This window comes from Leuresthes tenuis, unplaced genomic scaffold, assembly GCF_036924035.1.
Source record: "Leuresthes tenuis unplaced genomic scaffold, fLeuTen1.0.hap1 SCAF_15, whole genome shotgun sequence".
NCBI classification, from domain to species: Eukaryota; Metazoa; Chordata; class Actinopteri; order Atheriniformes; family Atherinopsidae; genus Leuresthes; species Leuresthes tenuis.
Genome location: NW_027325369.1, coordinates 2608046 through 2624499, shown reverse-complemented (window position 1 = coordinate 2624499; position 16454 = coordinate 2608046). Strand labels below are relative to the sequence as shown.

At 40.2% G+C, this 16454-nt stretch overlaps 3 gene segments (V, D, J or C); all 3 read right to left on the bottom strand.

Annotated features, from left to right (window-relative positions):
* Positions 1 to 537, bottom strand: LOC140270683 (T cell receptor alpha variable 23/delta variable 6-like). The segment is given in 2 exon segments: positions 1 to 375; positions 454 to 537. Coding segments are annotated over 2 exon segments (459 nt in total).
* Positions 538 to 1480: 943 nt separating this feature from the next.
* LOC140270754 (T cell receptor beta variable 29-1-like) lies at positions 1481 to 2455 on the bottom strand. The segment is given in 2 exon segments: positions 1481 to 2066; positions 2221 to 2455. Coding segments are annotated over 2 exon segments (417 nt in total).
* An 11237-nt stretch (positions 2456 to 13692) lies between these two features.
* On the bottom strand, positions 13693 to 15801 carry LOC140270752 (T-cell receptor beta-1 chain C region-like). The segment is given in 5 exon segments: positions 13693 to 13998; positions 14169 to 14275; positions 14393 to 14419; positions 14509 to 14856; positions 15623 to 15801. Coding segments are annotated over 5 exon segments (666 nt in total).
* Positions 15802 to 16454: the final 653 nt, after the last annotated feature.

Sequence of the window (16454 nt, the reverse complement as noted above, 5' to 3'; positions counted from 1 at the left end):
TTACTTGTTGCTCATGTTGTTATCAGCAGGTGAATGATTGTTACTGCCTGCAGCAGAGGAGGTTTTTGTTGTAGCTGGAGGTTTCATGCAGCACTGTGCATCACTGGCAGCACAGAAATATACTGCGCTGTCCACAGACTGTCTCAGCTTTGGAATAACAAGAGAAGACAGACTGCGGCCATCACCGGTCACATTATAGGAGTTTTTGAATAAATCTTCAACAGCTAGAGAAGAGAAGCGAGCGTAACCAATCAGCACCATATTAGTTTTCTCAGGAGACTGTTTGTACCACTGGATCATATTGAAATTGGTGTTTGAATGGCTGCAGTTTATCTGGATCTCTTGTCCATGTCCTCTGATCACAGCAGTGGGAGTCTGTTGAGCGCTGTTTTTTGAGAGATCTGCAGGATGAAAAAGAGAGCAAAAAGATTTAGAGCTGAGAATAGATTTTACTTGGGATGATTCCTTATGATTTGATTGAATGTTACCTGTTAAACAGAACGGCAGAGCTGCTAAATGTATGAGGAGCCTGATCATGATCCCAGAGCAGAGAAAAACTGAATGATAATGAGAAGTGCAAACTGAACAGAGCTGCCTGGATGTAAAGCAGGAGGAGGGATCAACACATGGGCGTCACATTTGATTAGTGGATCTGTACAGTATCCTGCTGTGTGGGTTAACACAGGAAGAGGAGGCTTTAATGATGAGATCTTTCTTTATTTGCTGCCATTAACTGTGGTTAGATGCAGGTGTCTCTTCTTCTGTGTGTTTATGTGGTGAATTAAAGTTACTGGATGACTGTTTTAACATTAAAACATTTAGAATGCTCTTTTCAGGAAATGTGTTTGACATGCAGAACATGTTTATTTGACTCTTTAAACTTGATGTTTTGCATGCTTTCTGTCCTCCTATTCATTAATTTATCATGACAGAAAATTAAACATTTTGTAAGAGAATTTTCTCCATTTCATCATTCGGGTGTTGGCAATAAACATGAATACAGGAACTCAGCGAGTACCTGGTCACTGTTGATACGGGCACATCTTAAAGTTACTGCCACTATTATCATGTGTTTGCAGTCCACCTGAACAGACTGACCCCTCCACCAGCAAGCAGGAGGTCTGATGGGATCCATAACTCCAACATGGAGCCAAAGCATAAAAAAAACGGTTTTAGGTGGTTTATAGCTTTTTTTTAAAAAAAAGATTAGTTTTCAAATCTGTGTTACACCATCAGTAACACAGAGCAGAAAAATGTTCTTTTGATCTGTTCAGCAGACATATCACTGTTCCACTGAGGAGGCATAAAAAGCCACTTGTCTCTAACATATTTTTAATTGCTGTCACAAAGCAAGAAACAGCTGTGAAGAGAACTTTGGATTTGGTGCTTGGACCTTTGTCTTCCAGGTGGGGATCACTACTCTGAGCAGTTCAACGAGATATTTCTACTCTTATTTCCATACAATTGTCAATTCCAGTAAACAGTACAGAAAAGGTAAATCTATATGAGGGCAGTCAGAAATGGCAGTGATGAAAAGAAGGAGAAAAATGACATATTTGATCTGTAGAGTTTAATGAGAGACTGAGCTCTGTGTTAAAAATACATCGTGTTTGAAATATATCAAAGTATAAATGTTGAAAATATACTCTACATGTCGTGTGCCCCCCCCTTCAGGAACTGAAACACAGTGATGTCTTTGGTTCACTGTGACACCAGCAGCTGGGTTTTTGTGCAGCTCTTTAAGTCACCTGCATCACTGTGTTGACTCACAGCACAGAAATACACTCCGCTGTCTTGAGGCTGCAGCTTCTTTACTGTCAGAGATCCAGTCTGAGCATCCTTCTTCTCTGCTGGAAATTTGTCCTCACTGAAGCCGCTTTCATATTTATGTGGAGGAGATGTAGAGGTGAAAACTATCTGCCTCATTCCCTCCCCTGGCAGCTGTTGGTACCAGTACATCTGGAAGTAAGTCGCATCCTTTGTGTGGCTGCAGTTCATCGTGGCAGACTGACCCTCGTTCTTCCACAGCAGAAGAGTCTGGGTCACATCCCTCCCGTCAGTTAGACCTGCAGGAGTCAAAAGTCACATTGTGTTACAGAAGCTCCAACAGCTCCTGTAAATGCAAATTAAAGAGAACAACATGGAATTATGGTTATGAATTAAAAGAGAAGAGAACTTCTTCTCCTTTCAGTCCTCAGCATCATCATGTCCATAAAGTACCTCCAATACAGAGCAGAGCTGCAGAGAGTTTGATCAGAGCAGCTGTGATCATTATTGTGTTGTGAGAAGACTGAACTTTGAGACCACAGTCACTGTCAGTGTGTGTGATGGGAGCTCTGACATCACAGCACGGATATGAAGACTTGCATATGGGAGTGTCACATGACTGTGAGACATTGTGTGGTTGTACTTGAGGTCCCCCTACAGTAGAGCAGATAAATACAGATGGGAACAGTGTGCAGAGGTTTTTGTTCAGCGTTCACATGTGTTTGGATCACTGTGTTCACTCACAGCACAGAAATACCAGCCTGTATCTGCTGGCTGCAGATTCTTTACTGTGAATGTTCCTCTCTCAGCTTCAGTCTTGGTGGCTGAGAATTTGTCTGGGCTGAATTCTCCAAAGTCATGTTTGACTGTAGTTGAGAACACAATTAGTTTCATAGTTTCTCCAGGCAGCTGTCTGTACCAGTACATCTGGTAATAGCCAGCACCCTTTGTGTGGTTACAGTGTATTGTTGCATTTTCACCCTGCTTCTCCCACAGTTTGGGAGTCTGGTAGACATCACTTCCATCAACATGACCTGTGAGTACAACAGTGAAAGTTACCAGAAATGAACATCTTAATAGTTGACGGTTTCAGAAATATTTTCATCTTCTAACTGCTGAATACAATCTGCTGATATACCAGTACTTTACCTTGTATCCAGAGTACAAGCACCAAAAAGCTGAGGAGACCCTGTCTGATAGTGGTCATGTTGTAAAACTAAGAGTCTCAGTTATCTTTAAGTGCAGTTACAGAGATATGAAGAGATGCAGGTAGGTGTGTCACTTTAAGGTGTGACGGTCTCTGATCCTGTGAACCAACAGGAGGAAACATTTGTTATGTGGGATGAGCTTAACTGAAGTGAACACAGCTGTAAAAAACAGGAAGATTAGACTGTGTGTGAAGCATGAATCAGCTGATGGAGAAATTCCACCATGTGATCCGTTCTGATATTGACATTCACACTTGTAACACTTTGAAATATTGGTATTAACATTTTTCTGTCCTTAACAAATATTCAAAAGTTAAACGGAGGCAGGTTTGTGTGCTCGGTACAGGTGTTCGTCAGTGTCTTTGGACATGTTGACGGAGCTGATGGTGGTTTAAACACAGAGGCAGATATATTATTTGATATACTACAGATATAGATATATTATTTGGGGTTTGTCACAGAACTTCTGAGGTTTTGTCTGTTTTGTTTGAATGGTTTCACTGTATGCACATTCACCAGTTTTCTTCACCATGAAGTTAAGTTTGTGAATGACTCACCGTTGGTGTAGAAGACATCTTAATTCACAAATATAGCTACAATAAGCTAACAGAGCTATATTACACATTCATTCAGTCATTCGTCTTAAAGTATTGGTGAAATAAAGACAGATAATGCCTTATTTAGAGGCTGCACCGTCTAAGCCCCGTTCACTCCGTTATATGGATCTCGAGGAATCTAAATATCTTCCGAAGGACGCCGACTTTCACCAATCTGCTCTCGGTGAGTAGATGAACGTATTTCATGCCAGAAATAAGGTCTAGAGCTCTACCAGAGTTCCCCTTTAAACAATCGGTACCTGTGAGGAAATGACAAAAAAGAAATAAGATAATCCTGTAAAAGTGACAGACCTCAAGACCCAGACTAACACCTGGAGCAAGAGCAAAAGAGAACTTCAGATCAGGATAATGCATCAGAGAAACATCCACATGATAAAGAATGAATACTTTCTTAAATGATTACCTGGTATGCAACAAAAAATGAGAAGGCAGAACATTTTCTCCTTTAACAACACAGATTAAAAGCCTTTAAAAAAACTATGTTTCAAGTTTTGTTTCAAGATGTTGAAACAGTCAGAAAAGTCTCAGCATCTATATTTGTGAAAAGGCTCACATCTGTCACAGTTTATGTTCATGTCACAGTTTATGTTTTAATAGTCTTGTTTTCAGGTTACGTTCTGGTCATGTTTCTCCCCTGCCACCTAGTTTCACTCACAACACCTGCTTCATTGTTTACAGCTGCACCGCATTCACTGATCACTCCCTCCACAGTATTTAGTCTCCTGGTTTCCTTTCACCCATTGCAGAATCCTCACCAACCCTTCATGCCTCAGTCACCGAAGATAAGGCTGGTTTCATGCCTCATAGTCCTGTTCATAGTTATTTATTCATAGTCACAGTTAATCAAAGTCTTGTTTTGTTTTTCATAGTCTTGGTTTTTGTCAACCTTTAAGTATTTTTGAATCCGGCTCTGTCGCGCTTTCTGTTCTTGCCTTTTGCTCCCTGTTTTTTGGAAATAAACCTTTTTTGAATTCGAAGAACTGCATCTGGGTCCTACCTCTTCACAGTTCCCGTCAAAATCATGACTGCAAAGAGATGAGTGAGGTTTAAAGAGGAATGAAGAGAATGAAGAAACACCATCAATGTAACTGATGAGGAGGGAGTGGCTTCACATATTCTTGCTAATATAAACTGCCTTCCTGGAAGTATAAATCATATTAAAGTGAGACACATAGTTAAAGTGTACAGTGTACTATGAATGCGTCAAACTACAAGGCAACCACATAGCAGCTGCTTTGGGAGCCTTTAAAGAAAACCCCTGCAGAAAAAAACATTGTGTGCAGTTTTTGTAAAGTTCAGAGGGGATTTCTGTCATTGTGCTTCTCGTGCTGCACAGTAGTAAACTGCACTGTAATTCACTCCTGCATCTCGGATGTGCAGAGATCCATTCTTTGCTGCATCTCCACCCAAATCTCCAGCGAGATTGAAACCATCTTTATATTTGTCTTCCATTGTGACAGCTTTGAAGTTCAAATATCCAATGAGTTTCATTGCTGTGTCTCCAGCTAACTGCTGGTACCAGAGCATCACTCTGTAGTCAGTTTTATTGTGGCTGCAGAAAATCTGCATTTTGTCACCAGGATTTCTGATGAGATCAGAGGGAGACTGACGGACCTCGAGACCCAGACTAACACCTGAACAAAGAAAGATAATAGAAAACTTTTAAACCATGATATATGATATAAAGTTACTTCAACATCCACAGAAGATGATGATTTCAGATAAATTATTACCAGACAAGCAGCAGAGAAAGAGCAAACGAATCATGTTGACTGTCCCAACACTGGACTGATGCTTTACTGATCTGCCTAAAAACAAGTGAAGTCACCTCAGTGGCAGCTGCTGACATCAAATCATGAGCTGGGAGGAGCTTGTTCAAGTTCTAATTTAAACCCCCTGATTCAGAAAATAAGCTGACTGTGAGTTTTTGTATGAGGGAGTGATGGTTTGCAGGTCATGTGCACAGCCAGCTGCGCAGTAATACCCTGCAGTGTGTTCAGCCTTCAGGTCCACAATGAACAGAGAGACGTTCTTTGCCATCTCCCCACTCATATCTCCAGTGATATTAAAACGTTTTTCAAAAGACTTCTCAAGTTCTGTGGTGCTGTGGTACTCAAGACCAATGCACTGCAGAGCTTGGTCTCCAGGGGATTTCTGGAACCAGAACATTAGTCTGTAGTCAGTCTGTTCATGGATGCAGAACAGCTGGATTTTGTCTCCAGGATTTCTTAAAGCAGCTGGAGGTCTTTGGTTTACTTCAACTCCCAGACAAACACCCAGAAAGAAACAAAATTAATTCCTGTAAATCTGCTGAAGGAACTGAAAAAGGGAGATTTTTTTATCAAGAAGAGTGATTACCGATGAGCCAAAGTAAAAGAGAAAGTGTCAGCATGATAAACGTCTGTCTTAGTGGACACACAAACAAGACTGGCTTTAACTTGTCACTGCACACTTCTTATAAACGCCCCCTTTTCAAACCTGATAGTTAACTGAAAAAGTATTCCTGGAGCTCCAGCACCATCTACTGGAAAGACATAAAAGTGAAACAGATTCCTAAGTGCATCCTGATGAATTGGAAACTGGTCTTTGTTCAGCTGCTCACACTCCTCTCATCACTGTGTTTGCTGATGGCACAGAAACACACACCGCTGTTGTGAGGCTGAAGGTTTCTCACAGTGACAGTCCCAATGCTGTCTTTGAAGGCTGAATATTTGTTGTCAGGTCAGAAGACATCCTGCAGTCTCTGTGGGGAAACCATGCAGAGAACCATTAGGAGCACCACTTCATCCACACGCCCCCCTGGAGCACAGTTTATTTACTCCGTGCTCTGTGACAGTCGGCTCACTTCACACGGACTTTGCTACTGCTAGTTTTGTGCAACATGGCAGGATATTTATCAAATTTTGACAACGTGAACGACAACTTTGAGTAAGATGGACGTTCTTACTGGAGTGAATGAGCTGTGCTGCAGGGGGGCGTGTGGATGAAGTGGTCCCAGTAGAGGTGTGTGTAGAAATCCCTCCGTTAGCTCTCCTATAGCTGCAAGTAGCCACATAACAGCAGCTATGAGCTAACAGAGCTATAGCACACGTTCATTAATTCATTTGTCTTAAAGTATTGGTGAAATAAATACAGATAATGCCTTATTTAGACGCTGCATCGTCTTTGCCCCGTTCACTCCATTATATGGATTGAGAGTTATCTAAATAGATTCCGAAGTACACCGACTTTTGCCAAACTGTTCTCTGTGAGTAGATAAACGTATTTCATGCCAGAAATAAGGTCTAGGTTTAAAACTACTGAGTTCCCCTTTAAGCTCTGTCTGTCTCTGTCTCCATGTTTTATTTAGGCTTCCTTTATACTGCACATGACATTTCTAAATACTTTTTAATCCCGTATTTCTGAAAAAAATATATAAAATAATTTTTACACTCTGCCACTCGGTAGGCAACTTTATATGAGACGAGTTGAGCATTCGCCGGCATAGATGCACTTTTAGTAAAAATGACTGCTGAGTCTTTGTCTGAAAAACTCAACTGGCTTTTCTTTGTGCTCTGGATGTTTTCTCTCCCTCATTACCCACCGTTGTACAGGTGAAGCCAAAGCCAAGATATGTGTCATCATGTCTTCTTAACTTTGCCATGGAATGAAACTGCTTTGGAAGAACATTTGGCAATGCTTCATCCACTGCTTTGCTTGTGAGGCCCAACAGAAACTTGTCCATGTCATGCTAGCAGAGCCCGCAATGGCTCTGTGCCCCCCAGTTTGGGAACCACTGCCCTACTGTAAGCTTTGTGCACTGATGGTGGGGGCCGAGTTGGGGGGGCTTTTGTCGGTGGAGTAGGCTGAGGAGGGAGAGGGGCTCGATGCTTCTTTGAGGATAAAATTCTTGATCTTGCCATGTTTGGCGTGAGAGGAAGTTGTAAAATTATAAGGATATAATATGTGTGACTGAGAGGTTTTTGTACTGAGGAGCAGTGATATGTTCCACTGTGGTAACTAGCAGCACAGAAGTAAACTGCACTGCTGTTCAGGCTGAGTCCTTCAAGCCAAGTCAAGTCAAATTTATTTGTATAGCACATTTCATGTACAAAACAATTCTAAGTGCTTTCATAAAATAAAAGCATGACAGTCACGCTTTTGGGTCTTTTGTCGTGCCGCACATTGTATTTCTCACGCTGAAAAAAAAATTCTAATATAAATTTCCCTGGTGCCGCTACTGCTATGGAAACGGCAGGAAAGAAGCACGTCCCCCATGAGTCTGAGCAGAGCAGTTTTAGCTTTAGGAGGAGAGATGTCACTCTTGCCTGCATTCAAAACTTGAAAGTCCTGTAACGCAAAACTTCCAGGTCCTGTTGATTGTAATAATGTTAACGACATACTGTATGAATAATTTCCAACTGATATTAACATTTAGTTGACAAGGACTGCAAGAGTGAGGCAGGCTCAGAGGCAGGATCACACATACCTGTAGCTACACCTTTCATACAGGCAGGGAAAAGCAAAATGACAGAGGCAAAAATAGATAAAATGTTGGTGCATACTTAAAAAAAAGTGTTTCTGCAACCAAAGCCATTTGTTCTATATATTACTGGATGAGAATCGATAAGAGAACTGATAAGGAACTGAATCGATAAGCGATATCGATAATGGAATCAGAATTGCTAAATTCTTAACATTTCCCATTTCTATTCCTGAGGTAAGAGCAGTTTGATGTGGGTGTGTCAAAATGTCATGTGACATCACTGATCCTCTTAGCACATTGTGACTTTAAGAGTAATGCTACTATTATTGGTACTTGAGGTCCCCCTAGAGTACATGAGATTCTTAGGTTAGGTTTGTGAGTATTGCAGTGGGGTTTCTGTTTAGCTTCCATGCATGCCTGCATCACTGTGCTCACTGACAGCACAGAAATACAAGCCTCTGTCTTCTGGCACCAGGTTCTTCACTGTGAATGTCCCAGTGTGAGCATCAGGCTTGGTGGCTGAGAACTTGTCTTTGCCAAAATCCCCAAAGTCATGCTCACTCATTCCTGTTGTTGTGAAGACGATCAGTTTCATGGCTTCTCCTGGCAGCTGTCTGTACCAGTACATCTGGAAGTAAAAATTGCCTTTGGTGTGGCTGCATTCTATTGTTGCATTTTCACCCCTGTTTTTCCACACAGTGGAGGGCTGGGTGACATCACTCCCATCAGCAAAACCTGTAAATGTAAGAGCAAAGCTTACGAAAGATATTATTGATGCATCAGTAAATTCTGTAAATTAATTTTGTAATTTACCTGATGTCCACATTAAAGAGACTAGTAATGGCAGAAGATTTTGTTTAACGATGATTATATCCATTTCCTGTTATACAGAAGCTGCCACATTCTAACTGAGTTACACAGATATTAAAAGCTGAAAGGGGAGTGGCTTTTAAATAGCTTTTAAAGCACAGCTTCGGTTTTAGTAGAGGTTCCCCACAGAGTATGTCATTTCCTGATAAAGGAAGATAAAAGCTAAAAAAGTTTAGATATGATGGATTTTGTGAAATTTTATACATATTTTAACACAAATGACTTGTCATTGTGTATCAGTTACTGAGAATAATCTGTGATCAGGTTTGATTTTGAATTGCTTCAGAGGGAAATCAAGTCACACTAAGTGCTTCTTAAACATACTCGTATGTTCCAGCCTGAGAAAAGTGAACATTTCTTAATTTTTCTGTATTTGTGAGCATAAAGACATCATTTGAAGAATAACTCTTCATATGAGAGGGACATGGAAAAGGCATTTTACACAATTTCCTGGTATCTATAATTCGAAGGATTCATCACTTTAAGATCACCTTTGAAGAAAATGTGGGTAGATTAAATAAAAAAATGTAACCTTCAACCATCTTTTTCATTATTGTTTTAAATATATTTACAAGCATCAAAGTACATCAAATCGTTGATAAAATCTTGGTTGAGAGTCTTTGTTGAGTCAGTGGCTCCCTGCAGGTGTTCAGCAGCTTAAACGTCTGTGAGTGGAACAAATGAAAGGGGTTTTTGCATTGACTTTTGGGGAATCTGCAGCACTGTGTCGACTGGCTGCACAGAAATACACAGCACTGTCGTTCAGCTTAAGATCAGAGATGGTGAGGCTTGATTGTTTGAGACCATCTCCATCAAAGTCGATTTTTCCTTCCACATCTTTTTCAGGATATCCGAATTCCAAATTCAGATATCCCAGGAGTTTCAGAGCTCTGTGTTTGTCTTGTTTGTACCACAGAATGACCTCATAACTTGGTATGTTGTGTGAACATTTAATCTCACTGTCCACAGATTCTCCGGTTTTCTTAATGATGAAAAGAGGAGTTTGGTCGACATCTTTGGTGTCAGAGGCGCCTGTGGAGAAGCAGATAGGATTTTATTTGCAGAAAATTTTACCTTGGCATCATCTTCCTGCTGAATATTGTTTCCTTTCTCACCATTATTTCCTGGAAGATGAAAGACACAAAATATGCAGAAAATAAATTTCATGTTACAGAAGTTGAGATTTGAGAGTCTGCAGCTCGCTCTCAGTTCAGGTCCTGTGTGTTCCAACAGTGCACGAGAAGGCATCCCTTCTACAATGATGACTGAGTGACCTTTCATCTTAGTCATGTAATTTTTAACTGACATTAAACAGGAAGTACTATCTTGAATCTGAGGTTTGTTTGTTGAGGTTTGTCTCCACCTGCTGGAGAAAAATATTATCAAACACTTCACTAAGTAAAGACTTGTGAAGTTTACAGGAAAAATGCAGCTGATCTTTATTAGAGCACAATGTATTGATATCATGACAATGAGAGTGTTATGTAAAGGATTAATCATGATCAAACTCAATATTTGAACTGCCACAGAGCCAAATATTCACCGTTTCAATGGGATCTGTTGGTTTCCTTAGCTATACAACATTTTCTTAAACTGGCTCTATGAATTGGGCTAACTTGGAATGTAATGAATTTTATTTAATTGAGTCATACAGCATTAAAGTGTTACAATGAATGGAATTGGCTTGCACTGGACTGCATCTTTGAAGTGCCTTGAGATGACATTGTTGTGATTTGGTGCTATATAAATTAAATTGAATTTAACTAAATTGCAGACTACATGCAGTTAAACATCAAGCCTTGTTACAGGAATTAGAAATTCTTTTGTATCTCCTTTTATTCCCAGTTCAAAGATGCTGATTGTGAGGTTTGCAGCTCTGACTGATGTGTTGCAGGTTTATCCAGCAGATGGCACCCTGACATCTGGCCAGCTGCTGGGGACGAAGTGACAAAGCAGGAGGTGGATTTTATCCTGGTCATCATGCACAGAGGTGAATATGAGGATGTTGATGTGCACTACAGCAGAAAACAACATCCTGAGGTAAGTATGGAGATTGTGAGTGGAAAAAAGTTGGTGCTAACTGTGTTTTTACTATAACTGTGACAAACGCTGCAACACTTTTATTTTCCTGAAGGTTTCATCCTTTACACAAGCAAAGACTGACTAACACTGACCACTGAAGTACCAGCATGCCAGGACTGACCTTTGCTGGCGCTTTAATGTCAGGCGTCAGAGGACATCAGTACATTTTTAACTCCTTTATGAACATTCATTCCACAGTTTTAAGCTGACTTCCTTGGCAGAACTTACTTATTCTGTTTGTTTGGCTTTCCATCTTAAATGTGTTGATTTGAAAGACAATTCATGAGGTATATTCCTGCATCCGCTAATGTCATTGAAACAGAAGTATTGAAGGTTTCAGCTCATATTAGAAAGAACTACATTTTGGGGGTAAATCCAGTAAACTTTTCCTGCTGATTCTGCTTTTGTCATCATGATCAACAATGCAGCCTGTTTGTTGGAAATACTGAGCATGAATCACATGATGTGATGTTCACTTTGCACCACAGGGGGTCGTTCAACATGACAAGCGTCTCACTCTGCTGATTAAATGGAACATTTGAGTGGAACAATTTGTCAGCGGCTGCAGCGTCATAATTTAACACAGAACACAGGCACAGACAACATATGTGCTGTTCAGTCCACACCAGCAAACACCATCTGCTCAGACAAAGACTGCTGTTCATAGAAAATCTTCCAGCCTGCTATTTCAGTTTCCCTCACTGCTCTGCTGTCATTACTGCAGATTATGCTGACTCGCTATTTTAACGTTTTCAGTCCACTGAAACCATCATTTTGTGAAGATGCTTTAGTGAACAACCACTGATAATCTATATTACAGATGTGACAGGCAACTTCTTTGTAGCAGTCAGCGATAAGAAAATCAGTACGTTGATGTTCAAACTTTCAGATGGTTAAGTTACAGTCCATTCTACTTATTACCTTTAAAGCCTCGATCATCAGAAAATGTTCTGCCTGATTCTACGAAGTACCACATACATCTGTTCTAATGATGATTACACATAACTAAAACTTTGCATTTCAGTGTGACTCGGTATAAAGACATTTGTGTTTATTGAAGGATCCCACTGTTTCTTTTTCTCAGGAAAATTTCAAGTGTATCAGCTTGATTTCCATGTCTGAGAGTGCTGATTTCCACTTTGGTTTACATTTTGAAATGTGGCTCATATATAGAGACAGAATAATCATGTTCACAATTTATTTATGCTGATCTTTTATCAGGACCCAATATTTGATAGTGTTTGGATTTGCATGTGTTTTCCTATCATTTTTTTGACATAAAAACAGGATTTCAAAAAGATCAAGCTTTGCCGGAGAAGATTTCATCGGCTCACATGTCAGACACAGCGTGTTTCTGTGTTTGCTCTGCACATGCTGGTCCCTGCTTATATGACAGCATCGATTTAAGGACAAACATGTTTTTCAAAGAAACTTATGGAACAAGAACAAGAGTTTTCCTCAATGTGAGTCGCACTGAGTGCTTGAAAATAGAACTAAGATATTGTGGGTCACTACAGAGGCAGTAATCAGGTTAACTGCTGGGCTTTGCTTCACATATAGTTGTTATAGTTTGTGCTTTTTGTTGTTTTCAACATGAAGGAGGAAAATACAATGAAACCCCAGTGTTTTTCTTTTTGAAGCCTTTAAAAGTGCTGCTGACCTTCTGATTTTTACATTTTGTTATGTTCAGTGCCTGTGCTTTCTTTGTTTTTGGTTGTTGTCTTTGCTCAGTGAAGGACGTTGGGTTTTACTTGTATTTGAAAAAGTGCCGTATAAATAAAGCTGAGTTGTGACGGTTGGCGGATGGATGGCGTTAATACGGGCAGCTGTGTTTAAACTGCAACAGAATTCATTTCATGTTTGTTCTCTGCATCAGCATGAAACATTTAGCAACAAATTCCTGCCCCAGATCTCAGTGAACAGCTGCTGTTTGTCATATAACTCAGACACATGTTCGATTTTTAGCTTCGGTTGACACAGAAACGGAAGTTTTTCCAACTGTTTGCTCAGAGATGTGCAGTGTGTGTGTGTGTGTGTGTGTGTGTGGGGGGGGGGGGGGGGGGGGGGGGGGTGCTGGTGCACACATGCAGGTGCACTCAGAGAGCCGGAGGTTGTGGTGAAGTGGAAGGTTTCACCTCCGTTGTTTCTCAGCACAGAGAACGAGCTGCAGGCTGCTCTGTGACCACATCCTGTCCTCTGCTGTCGCTCTCTGCTCCTCTGCAGGTTTCATGCCCCACTTAATCTTCCTCTTCAGCAACAGCTCTGACCTTCTTCTCCAAACACACGAGAACCCTAACCTTCTGTTGTTACGTTACAGTAATAGAAATGAACTTATCTTTTCATACAAAGTTGAAAACTCAGGTTAACCTGCTTTAATTACATTAAAAACACATTTCAGGATCCAAAGCATGTGGGTAGAACATTACTCACAAGTTAGAAGAAGGAGAATAAATTCTAATTTGTGTGAGTTTGTTGGAAAGCCTGGCTAATGACTCACTTAAACCGACATGAAGAATTTTCCTGAGCTGAGACGTTTCAACATTGTGAAAACGAAACAGATTTCTCAGAATAACAGTCAGATAAGCCTGCAGCTAAAAATATCTGACTCTATCTCTGGAACAAGTGATGTTCAGTGTAGGATGATGGGCTGTTGATGCAAAAGTCAAAAGCAAAGAAACACGACTTGACTGAGAAGATTAACTTGCAGGTGTTTATTTAGAAGAAGCATTAATTGGAAATAGTTCAGCGAAAACACAGCCAATGATGCAGGAAACAAAAGCTTTTATACTGTGAGAAGAATGTGCACATAGTTCCTCTATATTAGCAGGATTTGATCAACTCTCATATGAATGCAAAGTCACAGCAATACACAGACAGTGTGTTCAGTGTTCTACAGATTTTATTTACACACAACAGAATAATCCATCTCCTGCTGATTGTAGATCCAGGCCTCAGTTCAGTTTCACTTCTTCTGTTTTCCTGCTGAACTCTGCAACACAAAGACCAGACATATTGTCCTTTCAGTCATCAGATTTCATTCATTCACATATTTAAATCCTTCCATCCCAAAGCAGGTTTTATATAGAAGACAGTGAATGCTAAAATAACAAGGGTGTAAGTTGGATAACTGATGTAAGCTGCAGTTGATGTTTAACACACCTGAAGTTTCCACACCAAAAAGCTAACAAAGGCTCCGTAGATGCAGCTCTTCACGATAAAAACACCGTAGGAGAGTTTGGCGCTCTGTGTGATCCTCAGATATTTCTCTGCAGGGAGGTCAAAGAGGAAACATTCAGTTAGTGGAGACTGGTGACCAGAGCAGCAAAGTTCACTGCAGTTTAAACTGTTAACATCACATTCAGTGGACAAAGTAAAACATTTACCTCTTGACATGCCTCCACCTGAAACATCTGATGAAGAATAAAACCAATTTAGTCAATGAGAGATATTTTCTCATGGCATCAAGCTTCAGATTAGGTAATACCTGCAGGTGTCATACCTGTTTCACCATTAATTGATTCAGCATGGTCAGTGCTTGTTGTTCCATCGAAGAATTTGACGTTGCAGGTGAATTTATTGTCAGGTTTAAACCACTCATCAGCAGGGACCCTCAGCCTGCTGGTGATTCTGTAGAACTGTCCTTCTCGCACGGCAGCGCTGTCCGTCGCCACACCTTCAGGTTTTCCAACTCCATTGATTGTCCAGGACACTTTGACATGGTCTGGGTAGAAACCAGTCGCCACACAGACCAGGGTCTTCTTCCTTTTCCTGTCTTTTTTGTTTCTGCACTCTTTTTGTGAAGGTGGAAGAACTTTCACTGTTGGTGGAGTGGGATCACGTCCTGATTCTGAAAAGTCAGAGGAAAGAATTCATTCAGATTTCAGTCAAAGCTGCATTGTTAAAAGCCTGAAACCCACAAAGCAGTTTTCCTGCTGGAGACAAGAAGACAATGTGCTCCTAACACTTCTGTAGGTTAGAATCAGTGAACATCAGTTGTTTTCATCACATAAAAGTGTATTTTAGTTAACTACTGTAATGATCTCACCCAGAACTGTTAGCTTGGTTCCTTCTCCAAAAGCAGCAGGATAACTGCCAGAGCATACTGCTGACTCACATGGAAAAACTGACCACTACCTTATATTTAATCTTGCTGCCAGAATATTTTCAGTCCTATCAAACAATCACAATTTATCAGACGTTTATTCTGTGTAACTTTCTATTTAGTAAGTGAAATAATACTATTTTGCAAATTAAACACTGCTGTCTCTTGTGAGCACTTTTAGTGTTTGTTGCACATTTTGAAGCCTTTAAGTTAACGGATTAAGTAACACAACAGTTGAACAGGTATAACAAAGTCTGGGGCCTGACCCAAATGTTGCCTTTTTCCACTGAACTGAGGGATTTACATGTCTGTACAGACTTTGACACTTTTTACAACTTTTATAGGTATCTTTTTTTTTTCACAGGTTTTTAACATTTTCTTCCAGAGTTCTGACAACATAACAGCATAACAATCCCAAAAAGTACACCAAAATATTATTTACTCAACAATAATTTTGCAGATTTAGGTTGCAGAAAGAGCTTCAGAAACACAAGATTTGATCATTTCTTACCCAGTACAGTCAGTTTGGTGCCTCTGCCAAAGTAAGCAGGCTCGTAGTTGTTCACACTGATAAACAGCTGCATAAAAAACTGCTGAAGTTTCAGCGCTGAGAGCTGCAGACTGTCTTTGTGCTCTTTTACAGACACTAAAGACCTTTTTCCCAACATAATCTTGTTCAAAATCCATCAGTTTACAGCCATTTTAAAGAGTGATTTAAGTTCAGTTTAGCTCAGAATAAGCGATTTTCCCTTATTTTTGTCAGTGCTTTACATTAGTAGATACTGAAAATCTTTACTTTCTTACCTAAAACTGTGAGTTTAGTCCCAGCTCCAAAGTGAGCTTCTGACTGTGTATTCACAGTGTTTCACAGAGCTGATAAGAACTGACTGAGAGACTAATAATCTGGGCGTAGAGCCAGATGTTTTATAGCTGCAGCACTTTAACTGAAGAAGGCTCATTTTTACTGGCACAAATAAACATGTGCATTTTGATACATGCACTTTGCTGACTGCCGTCGTATCAAATGTCTATTGATTATGTTCCAAGTGTTGCTGATAGTTCTGACTCACAGATAACCAAAGAGTGGAGCTGAGCTCAGTTTGTTTGCTGGAAGTTTTCTTACCTAAAACAGTGAGTTTAGTTCCAGCTCCAAAGTAAGCCTCGCTGTAGGAGCACAGAGACTCTGAACTGCAACAAAAACTCTTCCTGCTGCCTGTCTTTATCTGTTATACTTTGTAACTCCTCCAACATTATCACTCTTTGACATGTGAACACTTTGACTTTCTAAACATCAGTATTTTGGGGAATTTGATGTTTTTGATTCATCAAATCATTTCTATATA